The following is a 27,307-nucleotide window of genomic DNA, read 5'->3' on the forward strand; positions in this document are numbered from 1 at the left end:
AACACCTGAATATGTAAATCTAGTTTTCAACTGCAAATTTTATGAAATCTTAAAACAGACTAAATATTCTAATACTTAAGATATGCTGTAAGTGTAAAATACACACCAGATTTCAGATAATTTTATATTTACTACATTATATTGAAATGTGTAGTATTTCATGTATTCTGTGTTAAGATGCATTATTAAATTAATTTATTTCTTTTTACTTTTTACAAGTAGCTTCTAGAATAGTTTAAAATATACCTGTGGCTCTCATACTTCTATTGGACAATGCTGAACAAGAGCTACACTAGATATCAATTAGAAAACCATTATCACACAGGAGGTGGTAGAGTTATGGAAGAAGACTGAGTCACTCAGATAGAATGTAGGGTATAAAAAAGAAGTAAAATAAAGATGTAAATGTGCATTTAATGGACTGGTAGAAGAAGAAGAGCTATCAAAGGAGACTAAGAAAGAGTGCATTTCATTATGGAAACAAGGAAAAGAGAGTTTTAAGAGAGAAGAGAGTTGAAGGAGAAACCAAAATAATCCTAAAAAAGCTGATACCTATTGTGAGCATCTTGTTATCAGGCACTGTGCTAAGCAGGGTCTGAAAATGAACCCAGGGAATTTGGCCTCAGAGGCCACACTCTGAACTACTGTGCAGACTGTTCTTTAAAGAAACTTCACTGCAAAGACAAGAAATTAGATTTTGTAGCACTTAATGAATGAATAGTAAAAAAGGGGTTGTTTGTTTGCTTTGTTTTTTAAGATACTATGATAGTTTATCATATCTAATGTTAGCTCTTTACAGGAGTGCTTTGTACTTATGACATAAATTTGTTAAGAAGTAGGAAAATAACACACACACATATGTATAATAATAACTTCAAAAACTGGGAAATAAGTTAGTTAAATTAAATGTAAAATTTATGGCAAATATCAATTAGAAATATTTATTAGTCAGTACAGTGGTTAGATGACTATAACAAAAATTCTGCACAGATATCAATTAAATTACCTACTTGATTTTATTTATTAAAAGTTTTTTTTTTCAATTACAGTTTACATTCAATATTATTCTGTCTTAGTCTCAGATGTACAGCATAGTGGGTAGACAATCATGTACTTTACAGAGTGGTTCCTTACTTGATTTTAAATAACTCTGATGACTAGGGAGGGCCTGGACCCAATAAAGAGAATAAGTTACAAGGTGTCTTATTCTACTTTAAGGAGTCTATCCATATTGATATTTACCTTTCCTAAATTATTTTGGCACATGGCATCTTTCACTGAACTACCTACAACATAATCAGGAGAGGGCCATTTTAAAAAGACCCATGGAATCAGAATCTCTGGGAGTGGAGGAGGCTTGAATTCATATTTTTAAAAACCTCCCTAGGTGATTCTGATAGAAAGCCAATTAATTAATTAATTAATTAATTAATTAATTTTTTATCCTCACCTGACATTTTTCCATTTTTTGTTCAGATAGAGTGGGAGGGAGAGAGAGGGAGAGAGAGAGAGAGAGAGAGAGAGAAACATTAACGTGAAAGGGACACACTGAGTGGCTGCCTCCCACAAGACCCAACCAGGGCTAGGGACAAACTGCAACCGAGGTACGTGCCCTTAGCAGGAACTGAACCTGGGTCTCTCTGGACCGCAGGCTATTGCTCTAACTGCTGAGCAAAACTGGACAGGGCAGCAAGCCAAATTTTAAAACCACTGATTTTAATTATATAATCCAGCTCTTATTTGACAGCATGCAAAACTGTTCCCTGTATTAAGAACTATATGTCTTTTCTCCAAAGAATAAATGTTCCTCAAAGGAAGAAAATATGTCCACACAATTCACCAGCCTAAACTGGTTATAGATTCTCAATAAATAATGAGTTGAATTGAAAGCTCCTTCTTAGCGGTAATATGCTTTCTGATATTTTTGGAAAATAAATAATTGAAGATTCAAACCTTTGAGAAATGTCAAATATACACACAACTTTGTCAAATAGTCCTTTAGTATAAATAGTTCGGGGAGTTTAAACACCTAGTAAGTATCTAACTGAATTTATTTTTCTTTCATTCACTCGTTAGGAAAAGTCAATTAAATATTTTTAACAAAAATACCCACTGTTTGAGATAACTAAACCTTATTTCCTCAAAAAAAGGAAACATACTTAGTACACATTAAACTTGATTTTAAAAAAAGTATAAATTTCCTTGAAAAATATTTATATATGCATGGTCCAAAATCTAGTGAAGTACTGGGCCTGAGATGCTTATTTCAATCACTTCTCACCAAGGGGCTATATCAATCTAGTTTTATGTGGTAAAACAAAATTTTCTAAGCTTGTATGTAGGACGTTCACCATCTTTTTCACATTTGTCAGGGTAAATATACCACAGAAAAATTAGAATGAATAGCCTGAAGAAGAAGAATATAGTTCAACATCATTTATTACACTCCCACCTGGATAGTACTTGCTCTGCCTCATACTACTAATGTGAATGGATTACTAAATTCCTGAATTATATAAATTTGGAAAAAAGATCTTTTCCTTTATTAAACATAAAATACATATATCAGATAAGTCCTAATTTGTCAACCTTCCAATTAATACTTACTGGCATCCTCCAAGTATACCTTTTCTGCTCTTTTGCCATAGAGAGATCTTTTGCCATTGCACTAGTTCTGACTCATCTTTCTAGATTGCTTGAATGTTTTCATCTCAACTTTTTGTTGATCTGTTGCTGATTCCCTGTCTCTTTAAGAACTTTCCTCACCCCACAACTCACCTAGATCCAACTTCCCAGCTCCTTTGAATCTGAAATTATATAAATCAACTTTAGCTAGCAAATAAAGTTGCCAAGTGGCTTATACTGGGATGAGAGAGAAAACAAATGTTCCTAAAGAAGTAGGCTTTGGCTTTGAAGAAAACATGATAGACACACCTTTAACAGAAGTCTAAAAGACATCTCACTTTCTTCCAGGTATCTTCTTTATGGTGATAAAAATACCAGGTCAGACAGCTGACCATGGTTATACACAGGAGGTTGTACTGTGGGTGGGGGCCCTGCTAGTTGTGAGAGGAGACTTAGTTGGAGAGAGGGAAAGAGACAGCCTGGAGTGGTTCTCTATCCAGAGAGATCAGTGTAGGATAAGTTTCATTAAACAGTTTTTATATAGTGCAACTCAGAAAAACATCATTAGCACACTGCATCACAGAAATAAAGAATTGGAAGAAAATTCTATAAACAACTATATGCCAGAAAATTGAATAACCTGGGCAAAAATCAATAAATTTCTAGAAACACACACTCTTCCAAAATTCAATTTGAAAATCTAAATAGAACAATTACAACTAATGAAATTGAAGCAGTAATTTAAAAATAAAAAACTCCCAGCAAGCAAAATTTCTGGATCAAATAAATAGCTTCAACAGGCGAATTTTACCATTCAAAGAACTAACACCTATCCTCTTCAAACTATTCAAAAAAATTCAGGAGGAGTGAAGACTTGCAAACACTTTTAATGAGGCCAGTATTAGCCTAATTCCAAAACCAGAAAAAGACACTACAAAAAAAGAAAATTATAGGCATATATCCCTGATGAACATAGATGCTAAAATCTTCAATAAAATATTAGCAAACCAGATCCAGCAATACATTAAAAAGATCATACACCATGATCAAATGGGATTTATTCCTTGGATGCAAGGTTGGTACAATATTCACAAATCAATAAATGTGATTCATCACACGAACTAAATGAAGGATAAAAATTACATGATCATGTCAATAAATGCAGAAAAATATTTGATAAAATCTAGTACCCACTTATGATAAAAAGTCTCAGCAAGTGGGAATAGAGGAAACATACCTCAACATAATAAAGGCCATAAATGACAAACCCATAGTGCTTCCCTTAAGAGCATGAGGTCACATTAGAAAGAATGAGGTTGTGTTTAATTCCCCCAAAGGTCATTCTTTTGATAAACGTGATTTTCTTTTAACTGATTTATTTTGGAAGGAAACTTTTAAGTAATCATGTAACTCCAAAATATATTTCAGTCAACTTGTTCTACAGTTTATTTAGTACAAAGAATAGAGATTTCTATATGCTGGGCAGAAAGAAAAAGGGATACCTAAAAAACGAATTGAGGAAGTGGTTAATGAACTTTGTGTTAACACTATTGATTACTTAAAATAAAGAGAAGGCTTTGAGTCAGACAAGCACTATATATATATATACACACACACACATACACTATATATATATATACATACATACATACACACACACACATATATATGGTTAAAGACACTTCCTATAAATAAATAAATAAATGTATTATGTTATGGAAATTATATCTCTTAAATCGTTTTAGAATTCAAAGGCCCTAGGTAGTTTTGCCTCAGGTTATCTCTTCACCTAATTTGAAATTCAAATGCATAAAACTTCCAAAGCTAAATATGACAAATTAGACATGGTCCGTGAAGTTATCATTTAATGAGCTATGAACCTAGAATTTCATCTCCCCAGGAATAATTTCTTTATTACTTTTTTGTATTTTATTGCAATAAAGCACCATTTGACCTTCAAGTATGATAATTAAGCTTCTAAAAATGTTATAAATTTAGAGTGAAAATAGTTCTCCCTGTGTTCAGGAATATACTTATGATCAGTATAAAAGATTACTTAATATTTAAAGACAGCTAAATTATACACAGAACCAGCAATATTAGAAAGTATTTTTCCTCTTCCCTTCCTCCCTTATTTCCTATCTCAATTTGATTTGTGTCTCATAATAACTTATCATTTCTCACATTATAAAGTAAATGAAATAGGAGAAAAACTAAAATATATCTTTATAACCTACAAATGGGAACAGTGAACTCTTTCAGGTGAGATTTATTCTACTATACTCTGTCAATAATGAGATCTTAAACACTAAAACTTATGACTCATATTTTTCCTATGCTCATGCTCTCACCTTTTATGGGGAGATATCCACACATATTTCAAAACTTTGCTTATGATATAAATAAAAGTTTTAAGTGAAAAATCAGAATGCAAAATATACCATTTGAATTGCTGGGGAATTGTTATTTTTAAAAATACTGCTGTATAACAACCTTTTAAAATTTTAGACCTTTGAGAACTTGAAGAGATAAAAATTCACAGATGAAGCAGAGGAGAGAGGAGGAAGCTCTAAATTGCCCTATAACCTGAGCATATACACATGGCTTTTAAATAACATTCAGAGGCAAAAAGGAAAATCAGGACAATCACCATCACCACCAAATAAAAATAATAACACTACTACTACTACTACTAAGAAGAAAAAGAAGAACAAGAAGAAGAAACCTTGTTGCTAATGTTAGCAGAAATTTACTAGAGATCTACCAATACCCATTCTTCCTTTCTTAACTTTAACTGGACTGGGGCCCCCAGTTAGAATATTTCTCAGTGTCCCCTGCAGCTTCTTCTGACAAAGGAATTAAGTCCTGTTCATTGGAAGGTGAGGAGAAGTGACCCATGGGCATGCTTCCCTGGTCCTCTACCCTGCCTGCTGCTAAAACCTGTGAGTGCCGAGCAGCCAGCTGGGCCCCTGGATATGGAAGCTATGTGCTGCACACAGTGGACCCACTCCACGTGCCCAGGGCCATCTACCTCCACACTGGTTTATGATCAAGAAAGACACTTCTAGCCATTTAAGCCACCAATCATTTGAGGCATTTGCCATGAAACCTTACTCTGCACTCTACAAAGCCTACTCTACAAAGAAGTGCTGTAGGTGTGGAATGTGCAGTGATGGCTTAAGAGATATTAAGAAGATAAAATTAATTGGTCTTAGACATTGGGTATAGACATGTGTGAAAGAAAGAGGAAATAAATGTTTATCTAACTCTCCATTTAGTGACTGGGTTGATTAAGTCACTAACCAGAACTGCAATGAAAATGGTCCAGATTCGAGGAAGAGTCAAGTTCAATTTCGAATATATTGAGTTCAAGGTATTTAACATACAAATATAAGTGCCCCCTAATAACAATGATCGCTAATATTTATAGGGTATTTATGTGCTAGCCAATATCTTATGCATATTATGATTGCATTTAATCCTCACAACTTTACTATGTTCCTTCTGAGCACAGAATATAATGCCAGGCTCTTGGAAATGGTACGAGACAACCAAAAAGGTAGGTACTATTATTTTCCCTATTTTACAGTAAAAGAATTGAGATCACATAGCTAGAAAGTTCCAGAACAGAAGTGCTAACCCAAAGGTATAGAGCACCAAAATCCATGCTCCTAACCACTTTGCATCACTGGCTCTCTGAGAGCAGGGGATTATGAAGAGGAAGAAGCTGCTGATTTGGAAAGGAGAGGAGAAACTTTTGACAAGTCCTCAGAGGAGACAGCAGGCTGCCAGTCCACTGACTTTATATTTTTCTATAAATGTGTTTTGGTCTTTCTTGTCTAGGTTTGAACTAGAATATCTGTATTATAAGTTATTTAAGAAAAGGATATGATCCCTGGCCGGTTTGGCTCAGCGGTTAGAGCGTTGGCCTGCAGTCCAGAGAGACCCGGGTTCGGTTCCTGCTAAGGGCACGTACCTCAGTTGCAGTTTTTCCCCAGCCCTGGTTGGGTCGTGCAGGTGGCAACCACTCTATGAGTCCCTTTTATGTCGATGTTTCTCTCTCTCTCTCCCTCTCTATCTGAACAAAAAATGGAAAAAAAAAAAGAAAGAAAAGGATGTGAAATTGCCTTATTTGCCACACAACTCTCATACGTCTGGCACAGTGTCCACATACGCCCTCTGGGGACACAGCACAAAATGTGTTCATTAATATTAATGAATTCTAACTCTGAAGAACACAGTTGTGACAATCTGTATTAATTATTACATTAAACAACTGAATATTCAAGTATAAAAATAAGGCTGGGTTAATAGGTTGCATGACATAATATTTCACAAGCCAAAATAAAATCATAATTTAATGTGTTTAACCACAGCTTTGTTGCCCTTCCCCAAGTAATTATATAAACCTAAACTTAGGTTTTGTCCTTTGAAATATGGGGCATCCAGCAGATTACACAGCAGCTTGTGTAGAAAGCGTACTTCCATGGGTATCCAAAAGAACTCAATGCCAAATTCCTGTCAGGCATAAACCTTGATATTTTGACTTTGGACTAGATAAAGCTGTCAAGTGGAAATGTATATAGCTCTGAAAACTGAAAAGAAAGCTGTTTAAATATATGTTCAATCATCTTGGGAAAAATAGCACCAGACCAAAACAGTGTTCTTTAGAAAATTTAAAAAAGTAGTCAGACCCACCTAAAGCCAGTAGAATGACATTTTACAGTGGCCCTGGGGAGTCACTTCTTTGTCAGTGCCCTTAATCTTGTCTGTTGTTCAGGACCACATAGAGGCACGTTTTGCCAGCCATTGCCCTAGGGGGGCTTCGGTTCCTTCCCCTATAGGGTAGTTTGTGACACCTTGGAGCAAGATTGAGGGTTCCTGGACAGTTTTACCCGAGCCTCCTAATTCAGCTCCCTTTCTGTGTGAATTGCAAAGATGCCAGGAACAGTTGTGTAACTGCTAAACTGGAATGTAAGCTACAAAATAGCCATGGGGAAAACAGATGACTTTGACTAGCAAAAGTTTTAACATTGGACAAATTCAAGTGAAACATATCATTCATTATTTTTCACTTCAATCATTAAAGTAGTCAATTTTGAAATGTTTAGTCTGAATTAATTTAAAAATTGCCTTTTAGGGTATTGGAAAGACATTTAGTCAGATAAGCTACTGAGTAACCAAGGATAGCCAAGGGAGGATTTTTGTAGATCTATCTGATCTACAATTAATACAGTATTTGGGTATAAGAGCTTTTCCACCCAGCTTTATTGAGGTAAAATCAACAAATAAAAATTGTGTATATTTAAGGTATATAATTTGATGTTCTGATATGTGTGCACATTGTGAAATAATCACCAATACCAAGCTAATTAACATACTGATCACCTCACATTAAAAGGTATTCTTAAAGTGCTGAAGAATATTGAGGTAGGTCAAACACCTCATTCACTTTATTTACTTGCTTATTGAACTTTTTAATCTCCCTCCAGCTCACAGTTTAAATAAAATTTCACCACTTCTTATTACAAAAGGATTAAAAACTTCCAACAACTTTGGGCTCTGGATGATAGAAAGATACTGCCTAGCACTGTGATCCGGTGGCCCTTAGAGAACATAGCCACACTTTCTACCACTCACTGTTCTAAGGGTGATGAACAGCAGAGAAACTGCTGAGCCTGGCAGAAAGCAGCCAAGGTTTTGTGCTCCAGCTGTAAGCCTGAGCCCTTTCCGCCTGACATAAAACATTTGCCTTTGGTTATACCCACTTCCATCATCCCAACAACAGAGAATTCCAGCATGGTTTATAAATGGCATGCACTCTTTGGGGGCACTATAGGGCATGACTGCTGTCGGCTGTTAAGCCTGCCATCTGGCCTTGCTAAATAATCAATGTATGCGTTTGAAGAGGGTGTGCCAAGAAGCTCGCAGGCCAGTGAATATATATACACGCCATTATTCTCCCTGCCCCACCTCCACCACAACCTGCGCACACTGTGGGAGCAGCCGCAGCCACGCCGACACACTCACTTCAGCTTTATGCTTGTGACTGTTCTACCAGAGCTCCAAAAAGTGTGCATTCTCTCCTAGGTGTTCCAGGAATTAAGGCAGTAGTTAGTGATGATTTTGTTTATTGAGGTTGTGGTTTCTGAGAGTTTTAATGTTTAAATTTAAGCATCTACTTGGCATAATGAAACCAACATTGGGTTGTAAGTCTGGATATTTGGATTCTAGTCTGGCCACTTATGAATAGTGAGAGTATTCATACTTTGTCTGGTTAATTTTATTGGCTTCATCATTAATCTACAGATAAGGAATCTACAGTTCTAAGATCAAAGTATAAATTCAAATATTGCTCTTCCTCAGTCTTTATAGGGTAGGCAAAAGTAGGTTTACAGTTGTGAGTACGTGAAACAGTTTATTCTTGTGTTATTACTCATTAATTATTGTATTATTTTCAATACGTACAACTGTAAACTTACTTCTGCCCATAATGCATATACCACACCCATATTAACATTTTCAACAGGACTCCTTTTATGTGGTTCTGAGGAATATGGATTAGGTCTATAGCTCTCTCTAGATTGTTCAACAATTCCTGCAAAAGATTGATTTCCTCTAGTTCTATTTAGGCTTTCATTCTATTCTGAAATTGCCTCTATCTTTTGCTTTGATCACATCAAACAGCAGTTCACAGAACACTACCATGTCTGCCTTTATTCTTAAAATTCTCACCCAAGGATATTTTTCCATTTATTGACTGGTCGCCTCCTGCACAATCCCAACCAGTGCCCTTGGCCAGAATTGAACTTGCGACAATTTGGTCCACGGGCTGATGCTCCAACTGCTGAGCCAAACTGACCAGGGCCCATGTTTACCTGTAAAATCACTTAGTGACATTCTGGAAAATCCCACATATAGCCATATGGCTAACTCCCTTACCCCAGTGAGGCCTGCATGACTTACCTGCCACCTTATTAAAATTGCAATCTGCCTCTTGCGCCTCCACACAACTGTGCAGGCTTCCCCTACTCAGTTTTTATTTTTTTCTAAGCATTCGCCACCTTTCACATTTACAGTGGGCCCTCGTTTATCGCGGCTAATCAATTCCAGACTCTACGGTGATAAATGAATTTCCGCGAAGTACGATTCTTTATACACAGCCATCCCTCGCCACTTCACACTTTGACCTTCGTGGGGTCACTCTATCCACTGGAATGCAGCATCCAGTAGAGCAGGGATATTCACTTTGTTCACTTATGTTTTCCAAGATCTAGCCTAGAATAGTGCCTGGCCCACAGCGGGCATTCAATAATCCTTATAATGTAGTGAATGTTAAATTCACTTCTGTATTTTATACTGCTGGTGAATAAATCTAAGCACCTTCCACTTTCAAAACAGGCATATACAACCTAGCACCTCTCCCCCCAGCCCAGACTGGAGAGGAGTATGCCCTGGTTCCTCCTCTGTCCTGTCATATCAGATGAACTCAGCAGGAGATGTGTTTACAGTTACTTAGGACCTCAGAATTCAAGGTAAAGGCCATAATATCCCTGACACTAGTTTATATCACAGGAGCACTGAGGGGATTCATTAAGGTTTAGATAGTGGACAATTTTTAGATTTCTTAACATGATGGTTCATACATTTTTCAACCTGAGGTCAGTGTTGAGAACATTGCTTTTGTAATAGCCACAATGCCTCACGGTGTCCCATGGCAAAGTTCAGGGCTAAACATTTTTTTAGAAAGGGCAGTAATTCTTCAACAGTAATATGTTTAAGGTGCATTCAGCCAATATTTATGAGAGTGTCTGCATTATGCTAAGCATTGGTGGATATTAAGAAAAACAAAAAACTAAGTCACAGTTCCTGCCTTCAAGAAACTAGAGACTTGGGAGTAAAGTCGCACAGACCCTGGAGCCAGACCTACTTTCTCTCTGATTGCAATGTCCATGTAAAGCCTAAATCCAAAGTAAATGGCTGCCCACTAGCATTCTCACCTCGACCTCAAAAAAGGCAAGCAGCCTCTGGCCTCCAAGAGCCGGGCTGGCACACACAGGTAGGCCTTGTTGTTCTTCTGTTGAACATAAACAATTTGACAGAACATCAACTTCAGACAAAGCCACTTTGTGATCGCAATAGGTCAAAACAGGACCACTTGGTAATCATGTCTAAACATAGGTACAGCTAGAACACTGACCAACTCTCAAAAGGCCAGGCATCCCCCTCTCCTGCCTACTAGCCTCACTCTAGTCTGCCTTCCCTATAATTTGTTTTTCTTTATTGATTTTTAGAGAGAGAGAGGAAGGGAGAGGGAGAGACAGAAACATCAATAAGAGAGAACATCGACTGACCACCTCCAGCATGGCCCCCACTGGGGATCGGGCCCACAACCTGGGCATGTGCCCTCACTGGAAATCAAGCCAGTGACCTCTTGGTGCATGGGTCGACGCTCAACCACTGGGCTTCACTGGCCGGGCTGCCTTCCCTAAAGATAAGAGCTATTGAGATCCCTAACCATAGTGTTACACCCACTCACTGACAGTATCAAATCCAGAGCAAAGCCCCACTTCCTTAAACTCTAGTCAAAATAATAAAATATAGGTCCAAATCTCACAATAATTCCTTTTGTAATATCCTCTTATTGAGATGCCCCATAGTTCTCCATGGAGATCAAGTTCTAAATTCAACCTGTCAACTCCAGGTGTGCTCCTGGTTGTCTTTGGCTGTAAGGCACTGGATGCCGATAAATACGTTCTGATCTTGAGAGAGGAAAGCAGAGTAGGAATTGGAGAGAGAGCATGAGCCCATGCTTCCTTTGAGCCTGCTTCTCCTCTGGTTGCCCCCTCTCTCCTCTTCTCTTTAATCTTAGATTTTTTTCAAAGCCTCAATTTTAAACACTGCCTCACTTCTACTTCTCATCTTATGATAATCTCCCTTCCCTTGACTGACTCCAAAGCCTGGGCAAGAATTTTCTATACGACAAGGCAGTTTCAGGTGGTCTGGCCTCTCCTGCAGCCACCCTAATTTATAGTCAAAGTGCCAATAAGCATCTAATTGCAAGATCCTAAAGCCTCGGCATTCTCTCAGAAGCCGTTGTCCCTGTTGCACACTTCTACCATGCTGAAATGTCTTCCCTGAGTTCACCCCACTTCTGAAGCACCCCATTCTCCCTGCTCCCAGGCAATTCCTAGCATTCCACACTCAGCCCCTTCTTCCTTTCTTTTGAGGATCTCCATGGATGAGCACATTCCCTCTTCAGAAGATTACAGACTAAGACATCACTAGTGTATTCTCTGATCCTTTCACTTTTTCAATATACTTAGCCAATAATATAAGTTTATAATAATAGCTATCCTCTACCTCCACAAAGCAAACGTTGCTTTGTTTAAATTGCTTAATTTGATTAAATCAACAAACCTACTAAGTATGTTTTAATTGATAGGCATTGTGTGTGGTATATAGAAATTGTCATTTTTTCCTCTAATAAATATATAGATACTCCTCATCTAATGCAAATGAAATTATTACATGTTAAATGTATATTATTGTATTTGAGGTGTTAATTAAAAGTAGATAGCGCTCAAATAAATATGTGGTTTATAGCACCAATTATTTTCCTTATTATTCTTGACAGCAGGAAGCCATCACTCTTGTCAGTATTCTTTCCACTCCCTCTTAGATGAATTGATATGATTTCAACTGAGTAGGTACTATTGAAAAGCTCAGTGTTTTCCTTTGGCCCTGGACTGAAGAGCATTTTTAATAACAGCCACGTCTACCACCAGGTAAATCATGTTCTTGTGCAACACTACCATACAAAGCTTTTTTTCTCACTAGTTGAGAATTCTTTCCCCAGTGATTGTACTTGGCCTTTTCTTTTCATTTTAAGTAAATCCAATCCCAACAATTCATTTACGATATAAGAGATTTAAAAATATCACTCGTTAAAAAATCAGCTTTTAGGTAATGATAAATGTTAATAAAATTAGACACATTTTTCTGGTACTCTGCAATTTTCAGGATATTATGTTTACTGCTATATGGTATTCTATGTTTTCAATTATAGGAACATTTTTACAATCTGAAAAAGATTTACATTGTGATAGATTAGTTGAGCCTACTATAAAGGCAATCACATTTTTTTATTCTAAAAAATCATAGACTAAAAATCTGTTTAACCTAAGAACACATGATATATTTGAAACTATAATTAGAATGGTGTTTTCTCATTCAAGATTTATGTGTATAAACTGGGAGCAGCTTGCTAGTAATAATCATCAAGTATCACAATACTTAGATAAAGCCATGTTGATGATGCATATATTAGTACAAATAATAAATGGTATTTTCTTAGGTCTTTCAAAAACCAATATAATTTTTCTTTATTCTTTCCTAAGTCCATTAGATTCTCTTTAGCAGAGAGATAGTTAGTAGAAATTTCCTTTGAAGTCAATAATGTAATTCCTAAATTAATAAATTTCCCCAAAATATAACTCTGTAAGCAAAAAAATGATGACATGCCTATGCTGATGGTGAAAAGAGCATGACATTTACAAAAATTGGCTTCAAATGTATCCATTGTCAAGATGCTTAAATAAAGAAACAGATGTATGGCTGAGAAATACTCATATTTAATCTATCAACATTTTTGAGTGGCTGTCATATGCCAGGTACTATGCCAGGGTCTGGAAACCAAGAGCATGGAGGCATAGTTCCTGTTCTTGAGAAGCTCAGTCTCTCAAAGGTGGCATCCATTACTTTTCAGAAGAAAATTCACGTGAAGTGGGAAATGCTGCATAAAGACACAATGTCGGGCGGAAGAAGTAGAAGGATCAAATTTATGTGAAGGCACAGATCCTGGTTTTCACCCTGTCAGTGTGCGTGCGTGCATGCATGCGTGTGTGCGTGTATGTGCACGCCTGTCAGAATGGGTGAGAGCTTGGATGTGTTGGGGCAGTCACTAAGCAGAAGTCCCTTAATGTGACTACTTAATGTATGCTTAATCTATCCAAAATGATACAGTATCTTTCCCTGAGTCTAAAATTAATAGTATAAAATGGCCAAGAGACATATGAAGAAATGCTCAACATCACTAATCATCCGAGAGATGCAAATTAAAACAACAATGAGGTATCACCTCACACCTGTCAGAATGGCCGCCATCAACAAATCATCAAACAACAAGTGTTGGCGAGGGTGTGGAGAAAAGGGAACTCTAATACACTGCTGGTGGGAATGCAGACTGGTGTAGCCGCTATGGAAAACAATATGGTGCTACCTCAAAAAATTAAAAATTGAACTTCCATTTGACCCAGTGATCCCACTGCTGGGAATATACCCTAAGAAGCCTGAAACACCAATCAGGAAGAATATATGTACCCCTATGTTCATAGCAGCACTATTTACAATAGCTAAGATCTGGAAACAGCCCAAGTGTCCACCAGTAGACGAATGGATCAAAAAGCTGTGGTACATATACACAATGGAGTACTATGCAGCGGTAAGAAAGAAAGATCTCTTATCCTTTGAGACGACATGGAGGGACCTGGAAAGTATTATCCTAAGTGAAAGAAGCCAAGCAGAAAAAGACAAATACCACATGATCTCACTTATATACGGAATATAATGAACATAACAGTCTGAGGAATACAGTAGACCCAGACACATGGAAGTAGGGCACAGACTGACATCCCTCAGAAGAGGGGATGGGGGGTGGGGGGGTGGGAAGAGATAAACCACAGAACTTATATGCATGTATGCATGACCAATGGACATGGACAACTAAGCCGGGACAGGGTGGAGGTGGGGTGGGGTGGGGGGTGCCAATGGGGTAAAAAGGTAAAATATCTGTAACAAAAAAATAAATAAAAATTCATAAAAAAAAAAATAAAATAAAATAAAATAAAATAAAATTAATAGTATACATAGTTGAAAAAGGCATATAGATAACATATAACATGAGCAAATATTAAAAGCAATAAACAAAAACATTTTCAACATAATTGAGAAGAAATTTAAATGGTGAATTAAGCAGTTGTGTTTTTGTAGCACTGTTTTTGCAGAATTCTAAAATTACCAAGATCTATATTTCCAGTACAACTAAATGTAATTCATTAGAAAACAATTGTGAAAAGTAGATACGTTTTTTTCTTTTTGTTGTTGTTGTTGTTCATACTTAGCATTTTCAGAAGTCTATAGATATTTATCAATAATTACTAAATGATTATTGTGATATAAAGGGATCAGTAGTTCTAAAGCATCATGATCAAGTAGTATTAATGAAATGCTTACTCAGCACATAGAAGATAAGACCTACCATAAGTGACTTTGACACAAGCAACATGGAGAATCAAAGATGATTCTTACCTCCTTGTTCACACAACTGCTGGGCTAAAGCATCTTTGAAAATAATCTGGCCCCTGTGTGTTGCTGTAGCCCTGGAAATGAATAGAAAAAGGTTAATCCAAATCTTATAATAAGTTTGGTGATGTTATGCATTTTTTTTCACTTTTTAAAAACTTCATTTTTAAACCTTATTGTATGGGCATAATTTTTAAAAAACGAGTGCATCTGAACAGTGAAAAAAATTAACAACAGAGTCGAGGCTTAAACCAGGCACCTGGGTTATGAAAGCTCTTCCAGTTTTACTTTGTAAAGATATTTGTGGGCTTATTCTGAAAACTGCAGATGTGAGCAAATCCTGGAAAGAAGAAAAAGGATGGAAAGAATGCTTGTTAAAATTTCTTCTTCAGGAGGACTTGTTATAAAAAGCAATAATGATATTAACACTGGAGAAAGATGCTCTTAAAGTACTTTTTTTTTCTCTGAAATCAATAGTCACCATAACACATACAGAGATGAGATGAGAATTACATTTAAAGGTTTTTTTTTTTTTTTTTTTTTTTAAAGAGGGCTATCTGAAGCTTTCATAATTATAAAATCTGTCATAATAAAATATACCTTTATTGGGTCTAACTCACCATTTGAAGGAGATATGTATCTTTACCTCCTCTAATCAGAGCTGTGCACATGGATTGGTGAAAAAAATAACATCCTTGCAGCAGATGTGTTATTCAGTGGCTATAATAAGAACTGTCTTAACAAAGGAGGAATTATTTATGCTTTATATTTGAAGTGTTTTTCCTTAAAAGAGATTTTTCTGGCACAAAATGTATTATTTAAATAAATTTAAAACAGAAAATTATGTCCTTTTAAGAATCCTGATTTTAGAAAATAAGTTCTACAAAATTTTTTTAATAACTAAAAAATATTAACATTAACTCTCAACTTTAGTTCTAGATAAAACTACCCTAGGGCAAAAATAATTTGATTCATCCATCATTTACTGAAGATGGGTTATGTGCAAGGCACTGTGCTTGGTCACAAGAGGGCAAAGTTTGGCCTCCGCCTTTCCCTCCATATGTGCACCCCCTCAGTCAATATTGTGTCCTTTGTGGGGCCCAATGGGAGTCCCAACCTTCTCCACTCTGGTCTCCATGTGGATGTATCTTTCTCCTCCACGCTGCAGACCTTTCTGATATATAGCCCCTATTGAATTACTATGACATTAGAATCAGTCCCACAGGACCCAACTCTCTAAAAGTGATCTGATAAACCATACCATGCTGAAGTATTAATAGATGATGTTGCTCCAAGCTACCATATTTCAGCAATGAAACTGAAAATATTATACTAATATTATACTGTAGAGCACACACACACAATTGCACAACAGTGAGAGTTCTGAATGCTGAAAGGAGGATATAACTGGAGAGAAAAATCACTGGGCAGCCTTCAACTCACACCATGTGTAAAGTATATACTTATATCCTTATATACTTAATATTAATCATTATCAAAACTACTGATGAACAGATGCTACCACTCTCTATCTATAGTCACGTGTTTATAGGTTTTCCTTTGCTCTTAGCAAGCTGAAAATGAGAAGAACTAAATATAGGACCAATCTAAGCCACAAACATGGCCTACAGACTCACTAATCAATCACAGGTTTTATATCCAGAGGGAACATGTTAACTTGATTTAACAAAACACATTTCATTGTTCATTGTTCAAATAGTGTCTCAGCTCACATACACTTTTAATAGCAGCATAGCAATCAGAAATATAGAATTTTAATTTGACATTTTCTTTGGAAGGGACATATTTTCTGAAACTACTAACTTAACCACCAAGAAACTGTATTATTTAAATGAATTTTAAACAAAAAATCATGTCCTTTTAAGAAACCTGATCTTATATAAATTTTACAAAATCTTTGTAATAACTAAAAAATATTGACATTAATGTATAGTGTCTAATTGTATGTATATAATATTCTTATTGTAATATTTCTTAATGATCCAGTCTATGCTCCCCACGAACAGTGATGCCAAGAGTATCTAGATAAAATTCTTGTAACAGAAGGTTTGCCTTTTCCCTGGATATCAGAGATACTCAAATATCTTGATCACTGCACAGTGCCTTGCAGATAGTCAATCCACTTTCTTGCTTTCCCTATTACTCAGGTTCCTCGGATTTAGGATTTGTTGCTTTGAGTAACGTTCTTCTGCTATTTTGGTTCCATGAATAAATTTCTGAGGAACTAGAGAATAATTGAAACAAAGGAAACTTTTATCATCGTGTCAAAATTTCTTTAACAGAAATAAACATTATGGAATTCCAACACATGAAACAGAGGAATCCTAGCTTTTAAGTTGTTGGGTTCCTTTTTCTCATCCAGCATGATCCCCACCACCCATTCCCCAAAACTTCCTGGTGCACTTCTCTGGAACTCTTAGAGTTTTAGAGAGGCAGTGTTTGAAAACGACTGAATTAATCTAACTTTTATAGCACACGAATCAGAAAACTGAGGCCCAGGGAGTATCTGCTGAATATCACACAGACTGTTAATGGCAGATAGAACCAGGATTTGCTTCTGAGCCTTGGATTCTTTCCTCTGCATCAGTCATTTTCAAAATGTGTTCCCTAGTGGTACCCAGGGGACTCCATGGCAGTCAGAGGGAGGGGCAGCAGGGAGTACTCCAGGCTTCGTCAATTCAATCAGGGCACTGGGCCTTTATATGTTCTAATTATTTAATATTGTTTGAAGAAAGGGTTCAGCAGTTAGAAACTGAATTGTGGAGCATACTATGTGCTCAGTGTCATTATCTGAATTTCTCTGCATGTGAAAAGTCAAAGCCAAAGTAGTAATAATAATGTGACTGGTATATGTACATATATAAAATGTGTGTGTGTGTGTGTGTGTGTGTGTAGAGAGAGAGAGAGAGAGAAAGAGACAGACATACCATGTCTATATATAAACCATATATGTGGTTATTACCATTATAACACTTCTTTCATGAATTGAAATTTATCCTTTGCTAGGTAGGCACTGTTGTAAGGTCTCCACATATATTAACTCAATCCTGACAAGAATCCTACAAGTTAGATACCATTATCCCCATTTTTCTGGGACAGAGAACAGTTGTGTGATTTACCTAATGTCATACAACTGGTGGTAAAGCAGAATTTAAACCCACACAGTCAGTGTAGAATCCTTGTGTTTAACCATTACATTAAATTGTCTTTGATCTGATTCATGCATTTGATGTAGCCTTTAATCTCCAGAAGGAAAGCCTGCTTTGTGGGCCTGATATTCAAATTCATTCCTCCTCTGGCTTATACTCTCTACTCCAAACCTTTAGTCCACAGCTAAGCATTTTTATTTTCTTTCTTTTGGACAAACTACTTTCCCATTTTCAGTTGGAACCTTGGCCAATTGGCCAGCAACTCCATGACGTTTGTCTTTTAAAAACCCTTTCTCTTGATCCCTTCTCCCACAGTGCTCAATGAGTGACTCATCTTCTATATCAGCTCACTGCAGTTCACTTTCAGCTCTGTGTCACAATTCTTGCAACAACCTCATTACCCCTCACAGCTCTCCTGTTCTCTACCAAATATAAGAGCACTGAATGGCAGTCCCAGCCACACCCTTGCCCAAACCCCAAAGGGATACAAAGGTCACATACACATACTAAAAGGTAATCATCATTTTCTTTACCAACTGTTTAATCCTCAGATAACAATTTTTTTTATCCTCACCTGAGGACATTTTTGCATTTATCTTCAGATAGAGCGGGAGGAAGAGAGGGAGGAAGAGAGGGAGGAAGAGAGAGAGAGAGAAACGTTGATGTGAGAGAGACACAATGAGTGGTTGCCACCCACCTGACCCCAACCAGGGCCAGGGACAAACTACAGCCGAGGTACGTGCCCTTAGGGGGAACCGAACTCGGGACTCTGGTCCGTGGGCCAATGCTCTAACTGCTGAGCCAAACTGGCCAGGGCCTTAGATAACATTTTAATATAAAAATACCCAACTCTATAGGAGGTGCACTGTTAGCAATTTTAAGGGCCTATAAGTATATTAAATATAAAAATAAAATATATTTAAATAAATATATGATTTACATATAAATACATATATATACATTTAAATATAAATGTTAAAATATATTTATATATATTCAAAAATTCCTAGAAACACAGTAACTCAAAACTGAAAGACTCTAGAGGTCATGTTCTTCAATATTTAATCCATAATATATTTTTCTTTCCTTATAAAAATAAAAGTACACAGGTATGGTATATAATAACAGGCCTTATTTAATTTCAGAATTGTTATTTTATGTAATTTACAGCTCTCTTTCTTGGTGAGGTCTATCAAATTTCTGGCACTAATAACTTTCACTGAATTTTCCATAATTAGCAGCAATTTTTCAGAATAGTTCTAAAAATATCCTTATTGTTCACTGTTCTGGGGAGTCAACCAAATTTCTTAAACAAGTTTCTAATAAGTACTTATCATTTTCGTGGGAGACGCATAGATTTCTAGAGCAAATTTGTCAACAAGAATCTCTGTTAAATAAGTAATTTTAAAATCCCTTTGGACTGTTATAATCTATCACTTGAAAGGCTCTAAAGATTCTACCAAATAAATAAAGTTCATTATAATCACCATATTCAGAGCTTGAAATAAACTTTGTTGTTACAAAATTTAAAGAATATGCCATATTCTAATTTAAAATGAACTCCTAGAGCAACTGTCTATCTAAGCCAATTAAGAATCGAGTGTGTACTGTAGTGAGTACAGTGCTGAGCTCTCAGTCTCTGGAGTCAGAAATACCAACGTTTGAACATAGTGAGCTGCCATTTATGAGCTATCTGACTTTGCACAACTTCTTTAATCACTCTAGGCTTCAGATTCCCTATTTGAAGACAGGTATAATAATAACAATTATTATTTAAATACATGAATATGCACTCTTCAGATACAGTCTACCTAAACAGATTTCAAGCTTCTGGAATACTAGGAGTAGTTAATTAAAAAGAAATCCCCCATAAGGCACCTGTCATAAAGACTTTAACATGTGAGGAAATCAAAAATATATTTTTGGGTCCATAATATGCTTCAAATGTGCAATATTGTCACACAGTTTCCAAAAAAGGAATAAAAAGGGGTTTTGATATAGTTGTTACAACGCAAGTGTATTATTTCTTTATTTCATGAAATGCTCATAGATTTGCTAAAGAATAATTTTTAAATCTAGGGCAATGTGCTTAAGCTTCAGTGTGAGATTACTTTTCTTGCCTTTCTCTTCTCCTTTTCCAGTGTGGTCTGGTATATTACTGTGCTTTGTCCATTTACAATTGGAAGGGTATTCATTAATAAGCAATCTGACATTAATCTGGTATAATATCAGCATCCTGTGCCAAGAGACCTTCCAGAAAATGTTACTAAATATGTGGAACATGGGAAAAGAGAGAGGTGATCTGAGTGGTAAATTTGATCATCAAAGGAATCAATTCACTTGCACAGATTCTTGTCCCCTTCTTATCTGTAAATTATTGTACTTTATAATTAGGTCAGGGATCTAGCTTGACCCTTACTAAGACCAAAAAAAAAAAAAAAAAAAAGCAAAAGTCTTTAAAACATAAAAAAAACAGTAATAAAATAACTTCAGGGAGAAATTATTTTTATATTAAATTCTCAACTTAAACTATGCCAAGGCCACTGCAATGTGAGAAGATTGTGTATGTTTTCATAATGCCTTTGCTTTTCCAAGCTTTCCTGCTCTCATTTTTATGATGATATCTTTAATTCCTAAGCCATGATATTCTTTCCTCTGTCAAATGTATATTTTATCTCCCTCAAAACAACAAATTTCACTATTAATGATCATTATCCAGTAATCACAAAATCTACATGTTCTTAAAGATTGCCAGATAGATGGCTTAATTCTGTTTTCTGATCAAGGAATAATTATTATTAGTAACACAGAGAACGTATAATTAAGATCATTTAAATAGGGCCAAAGATTAGTGGTTATTAGTAACTTAGCTTCCTTCCAAGTAATTTAGCAATGCTAACTACTAAAACCGAAATGCAGGTTTTGGTTTTCAATCAAAATAAAACCAATTAGTTCTATGACTTTGGGAAGTAACTTAACTTCCCAGGTTAATGTTCCTGTTTGTTAAAAAAAAAAAAAAAAAAAAGTGACAGATGATCTCCAAAATCTATTTAAGTTCTAAAACTCTATGATGCCATGATTCAAAGTTAAGTGAACACATATAAACATGTGCACACACATATATAGAGACATGCTGGATGCAGTCTGCATCGCTAGGAATGCTTCTCCAAACTGTGGTATATGTGCACTGGCAGTGTGGTATGCTAGAACAGGTTTGCATCAGCTCATGAGAGCTCTCAGCAGTTACATTTTTATTTTAATGTGTAATTTAACATGTGGGTGTATATAAATTGGTTTTAAATATAGATAATATATAACTCTAGTATAGATATATCTCCTAACTCATGTAAAAATACAAACTTTATTCCAGTCTTTCAAGTCAAAGAAGTGAGTGTTGGGGACTGAGCCACAAACGATGTACATGCCCTTGACTGGACTTGAACTCACAACTCTGTGGTCTGCAGGCCGATGCTCTAACTGCTGAGCCAAACCGGCCAGGGCTCTACTGTCACTGGTTTAATTTAGAACTTAATCATTTATCATCTGAAAAACTGCAACAGTCTTGATGGAAATGCCCCTATATTCACCCCTATGATAATCCAACTTCCACATCACACTGATTTTCTTTCTAAAATTTCTTAAAATTCTTCTGTGGCTCTCCATCACTTTTAAAGGATTCTGCCGAATTAATTAGAATGACCTAAAAATTTCTTTGGGATCTGGTCCCTGCTTCCATGTCCAGGCTCATATCCTACCATACCCTACAACCGAGCCATTGGGTGTCCTCACAAGTTTTAGAATGCATGGTTTCTTTCATGTCCCCAAGGTTTTCCATGCCCTGTCCCCTGTGCACATAAATCTCTTGCCAAAAATCTTTTATTCATTTTGTATAATTTATTCAAGAATCTCTTCCCCTTAAAAGCCTTCTTAGAAAATCTTCCTGATAATGTTAGTTTAGACACCTTTTCAGGGATAGCACAGCCTGTTTCCATAGCTCTAACATAGGAACTTCCTAACTTATGGTAACTCAATTTGGAGCCCTGGGGAATTCCTTTTTGCAGTCATGTCTATAATAAATACAAACACATGGCTTGCCTCCTTTGTGGTAGACTAATTGACCCTATAAGTGAGCACTTATTTCTGGGCTATTCTATTTTTTCTAGTCCAGTTCATTTCAGTCCATTCCATTCCATTCCAACCCATCCCATTGATCTACACATCTGTTTTTATGCCAGTACCATACTGTTTTGATTATTGTACGCTTATAGTATACATTGATATCAGGAAACATGATACTTCCTACTTTGCTCTTTCTCAAAATTTCTTTGGCTATTTGAGGTCTATGTGGTTCTATACAAATTTTATGGTTAGTTGTTCTAATTTTGAGAAGAATGTCATTGAAATTTTAATAAGAATTGCATTAAATCTTTATATTTCTTTATAGAACAAGATTTTTAAAGGATAAATAATATTCCACTATATAGCTATATCATAGTTTATTATATTATTGTTAAAATTTTGTTTTTATTTTTAATATTTTAAATAATGAATTATCCTTCACCACATCTTTTATTTTTTTCCCTCAGCATTATTGAGATATAATTTCCATCTAAATTTTTTCAGGGTTTTCATGCTTAGAAACTCTTCCCATTCTAAATTCAGTTAAATAGATATTTGCATGCATTTTTGGAAGTTTTTATACTCATCTGGACTTTATTTTAGTAATAAAGGCATTCAGTAAGGATATCAATTTATTTTTTCATCTGTTTAAAAAGGTCCTTGTAAGATGCAAAAGTTCTCCACAAAATATTAGTAAACTGAATTTAGCAATACATTAAAAAGATCATACCCACAGTGAACATCATATTAACAGGACAAAATTAAGTGTTTTCCTTAAGATCGAGAACAAGACAGGAATGACCACTTTCACCACTCTTACTCATCGTAGTACTAGAAGTTCTAGCCACAGCAATCAGACAAAAAGAAGAAATAAAAGTCATTCAAATTAGAAAGGAAGAAGTAAAACTGTCATTATTTGCAGATGACATGATACTGTATATAAGGAACCCTGAAAATTCCACCCCAAAATATTACTACTACTACTCACTCTCTCTCCTCCTTTCTTGCTCTGTAAAATCAATAAAACACATATCCTTAGATGAGGATTAATATATATATGTTGAGATTAATATATATATGTTAAGATGCAGAGCCCTCAACAGACATTTCTTCAAAGAAGACAGACAAATAGCCAATCAACATATAAAAAGATGCTCAATATTAACAATCATCAGAGAAATGCAAATTAAAACCATAGTGATGGAAGGAGATTTGACGGGGTGGTGGACATGCAATACAATATACAGATGACAGACTATAAAATTGTACTCCTGAAACCTATATTATTTTATTAATTAATGTCACCCCAATAAATTCAATGAAAAATTTTATTATTTATTTTATTTATTTATTTATTTTTATCCTCACCTGAGGACATTCCTCCATTTTTTGTTCAGATAGAGTGGAAGGGAGAGAGAGGAAGAGAGAGGGAGAGAGAGAAACATCGACGTGAAAGGGACACATCGAGTGGCTGCCTCCTGCACGACCCAACCAGGACCGGGTACAAACTGCAACCGTGGTACATGCCCTTAGCAGGAACCAAACCCAGATCTCTCTGGACCGCAGGCCGATGCTCTAACCACTGAACAAAACTGACCAGGGCTCAATAAAAAATTTTAAAAACCACAATAAGATATCACCTCATACCTGTCAGAATGGCTATCAATACATTAACAAACAAGTACTGGCATGGATGTGGAGAAAAGTGAACCCTTGTATACTGTTGGTAGGAATGCAGATTGGTGCAGCTACTATGAAAAACAGTATGAAGGTTCCTCATAAATTGAAAATGGAACTGCCTTATGACTCAGTGATGCCATTTCTGGGAATATATCCAAAGAAACCCAAAACACTAATTCAAAAGGATATATGCACCCCTGTGTACATTGCAGTGTTATTTACAATAGTCAAGATATAGAAGAAACCCAAGTTACCATCAGTAGAAAAGTAGATAAAGAAGATGTAGTACGTATATACAATAGAATATTACTTGGCCATAAAAATCAATGAAATTTAACCATTTTTGACAGTATAAATGAACCCAGAGGGTATTATTGTAAATAAAATAAGTCAGAAAGAGAAAGACAAATACCATATGATTTCACTTATATGTGGAATCTAAAGAAAATAAATGAATAAGCAAAATAGAAATAGTCATAGTTTCATAGCACAGACTGATAATAGCAAGAGGGGAGGAGCACTGGGGGGCTGGGTGAAAAAGGTTCAGGGATTAAGAAATACAAATTGATAATTACAAAACAGTCACAGGTACATAAAGTACAGCAGAGGGAATATAGTCAATAATATTGTAATATTGAATTATTGGGGCTTCATTTTATAAATTATATAATTGTCTACCACCATGCTGTACATCTTAAATATAAAACTTATACATGAAAAACTACACAACATTGTGGAAAAAGACTTAAGATCTAAATACATGAAAAAAATTCCATGTTCATGGATCAGAAGACTTAATATTGTTAAGATGCCAATACTATCTAAACAAATTTACATATTCAACACAAGACCTATCAAAATCCCAACTGGGTATTTTCCAGAAACTTAGAAGTTGATCCTAAATTTCAAATGGAAATGCAAGGGATTAAGAGAGTCAAGAGTGTTGACTTTTTATTAAGAGTGTTGATAAAGAACAACAAAGCTGAAAGACTTGCAATTCCTAATCTCAAAACCTACTATAAACTTACAATAATCAAGGCAGTGTGATGTTGCCATAGGACAGAAATATACATTCAATGGAATAAAGTTGATAATTCAAAAATAAACTCTCACAAAAATAAACTTTATTCAGAAATAAACTTATGGTAAATTTATTTTTTATTTTTTTATCCTCACCCGAGGACATTTTTCCATTTTTGTTCAGATAGAGTGGGAGGGAGGGAGGGAGGGAGGGAGGGAGGGGGGGGGGGAGGGAGAGAGACAGAGAGAGAGAGAGAGAGAGAGAGAGAGAGAGAGAAACATTGACGTGAAAGGGACACACAGAGTGGTTGCCTCCTGCACAACCCCAACCAGGGCTGGGACGAATAGCAACCAAGGTATGTGCCCTTGACTGGAATCAAACCCGCAACTCATTGGTCAGCAGGCTGACACTCTAACCATTAGGCCAAACCAGCCAGGGCTGGTCAATTTATTTTTGACAAATGAGCCAGGACAATTCAATGAGGAAAGAGGTCTTTTCAACAAATGGTGTTCAGTCAACTGGCTATTCACATGTAAAGAATAAACTTGGCCCCCTACCTCACACCATATAAAAAAATTAACTCAAAATGGGACATACTTAAATATAATAGGTAAAACTCTTAAAACATAGAGTTAAATTTTCAAAACTTTGTATTTAGTAATACTTTCTTTTTTATAAATTTTTTTCTTTATTTATTTTAGAGAGAAAAGAAGGAAGAGGAGAGAGAGAGAGAGAGGTAGAAACATCATTGAGAGAGAACATCAACTGGCCGCTTCCTGCACACCCCCACCCCACTGGGGATGTGACCCACAACCTGGGCATGTGCCCTGACCAGGAATCAAACCAGTGACCCCTTGGTACATGAGTCAACGCTCAACCACTGAGTCATACTGGCGAGGCATCTTAAATATAACAAGCATAAACAAAAGAACAAAAAGCAGATAAATTGGACTTAATCAAAATGAAAAAATTTTGTGCAACAAAAGATGCCATTGAGAAAATAAATAAAAAAAAAAATAAAAAAACACCACAGAATGGGGGGAAATATTTGCAAATCATATCTGATGAAACTTGTAACAGTATACACATAAAACTATTATTACTCACTAAAAAGTAAGTAACTCAATTTCAAAATGGGCAAATCTGAGTAAACATTTACCCAAAGAAGACTTACAAATAGCCAATAAGTACATGAAAAACTGCTCATCATTTGCCACTAGGGAAATGCAAATAAAAACCAAAATGAGATAACACTAGACCCCCACTAGGATGCTAAAATAAAAAACAGACAATAATAAGTGTTGGTGAGGATGTGAAGAAATTGAAATCTCATATATTGCTGGTGAGAATATAAAATACTGTGGCCACTTTTGAAAACAGTTGGGCAATTCCTCCAAGTGTAAACATTGAGTTACTGTATGAACCAGCAATTCAAGTTGTAAGTATATACCCAGGAGAACTAAAAACATATGCTCTCACAAAAAACATAAATACAAGTGTTCCTCGGAGCAATATTCATAACAAGCAAAAGCAGAAACAACCCAAATGTTCATCAATGGATGACTAAATTAAATGTGGTACATCCATACAATGGAATATAATTCTGCCATAACTAGGAATGAAGTACTGTTCACTCTGTAATATGAACCTTTCAAGGATGAACCTTGAAAACAAGCTAAGTTTGAAAATCCAGTCACAAAAACCTACATGCTGTATGGTTCCACTTATATGAAATGTCCAGAATAGGGAAATCCATAGAGACAAGAAGTAGATTAGTCATTGTCAGGAGATAGGGAAATGAGGGGTGGCTATTAATGGGTGCAGGGTGTCTTTTTTTGGGTGATGAAAGTGTTCAGGTATTTTAGGTGATGACTGCACAACTCTGTGAATATACTAAACACCATTTATTTGTATACTTAGGGGTGAATTTTATGGTATGTCAGTATCTCAATGAAGCTGTTATTAAAAAATAAAAAAGAAATGTATTCTCGAAGGCTGTAGATAACCTAATAATAGACAGACATATAATCATTAAGGACATTATTAAAAACTTATAATCATAATTACAGTATGTTTTGGGTATATCTTTTTTTTTCTTGAAGCTAAAGTTGAAATAGACAAAAAGAAGTGTTTTTGTTATTTGAAATATCTGGATAACAGAGCTAAACTAGTATTTTTTAATGTTGACATCCTTCAATGCTTTATTAAAAAGAATGTGCTATGTGGCCCAAGGAAACTATAAAGCCTCAAACTGCAACCAAATTTTAATTAAACCAAAGTTTAATTTCTGAATATTATGCAACTTTAAGCCCAGGGAGAGAATAAGTTT

At 35.7% G+C, this 27,307-nt stretch overlaps 1 protein-coding gene across 2 annotated transcripts in view; it reads right to left on the reverse strand.

Moving 5' to 3' along the window:
- The window catches only part of RELN (reelin), a 576,569-nt gene that overhangs the window by 306,893 nt on the left and 242,369 nt on the right, over positions 1-27,307 (reverse strand). For both annotated transcript variants that reach the window (XM_036246852.1, XM_036246851.1), the window contains exon 4: positions 14,995-15,065. In XM_036246852.1, the coding sequence (XP_036102745.1) occupies positions 14,995-15,065 (71 nt within the window). The remainder of the gene's footprint in view (positions 1-14,994; positions 15,066-27,307) is intronic.

This window comes from Molossus molossus, unplaced genomic scaffold (assembly GCF_014108415.1).
Source record: "Molossus molossus isolate mMolMol1 unplaced genomic scaffold, mMolMol1.p scaffold_m16_p_7, whole genome shotgun sequence".
In the NCBI taxonomy this organism is placed as follows: domain Eukaryota; kingdom Metazoa; phylum Chordata; class Mammalia; order Chiroptera; family Molossidae; genus Molossus; species Molossus molossus.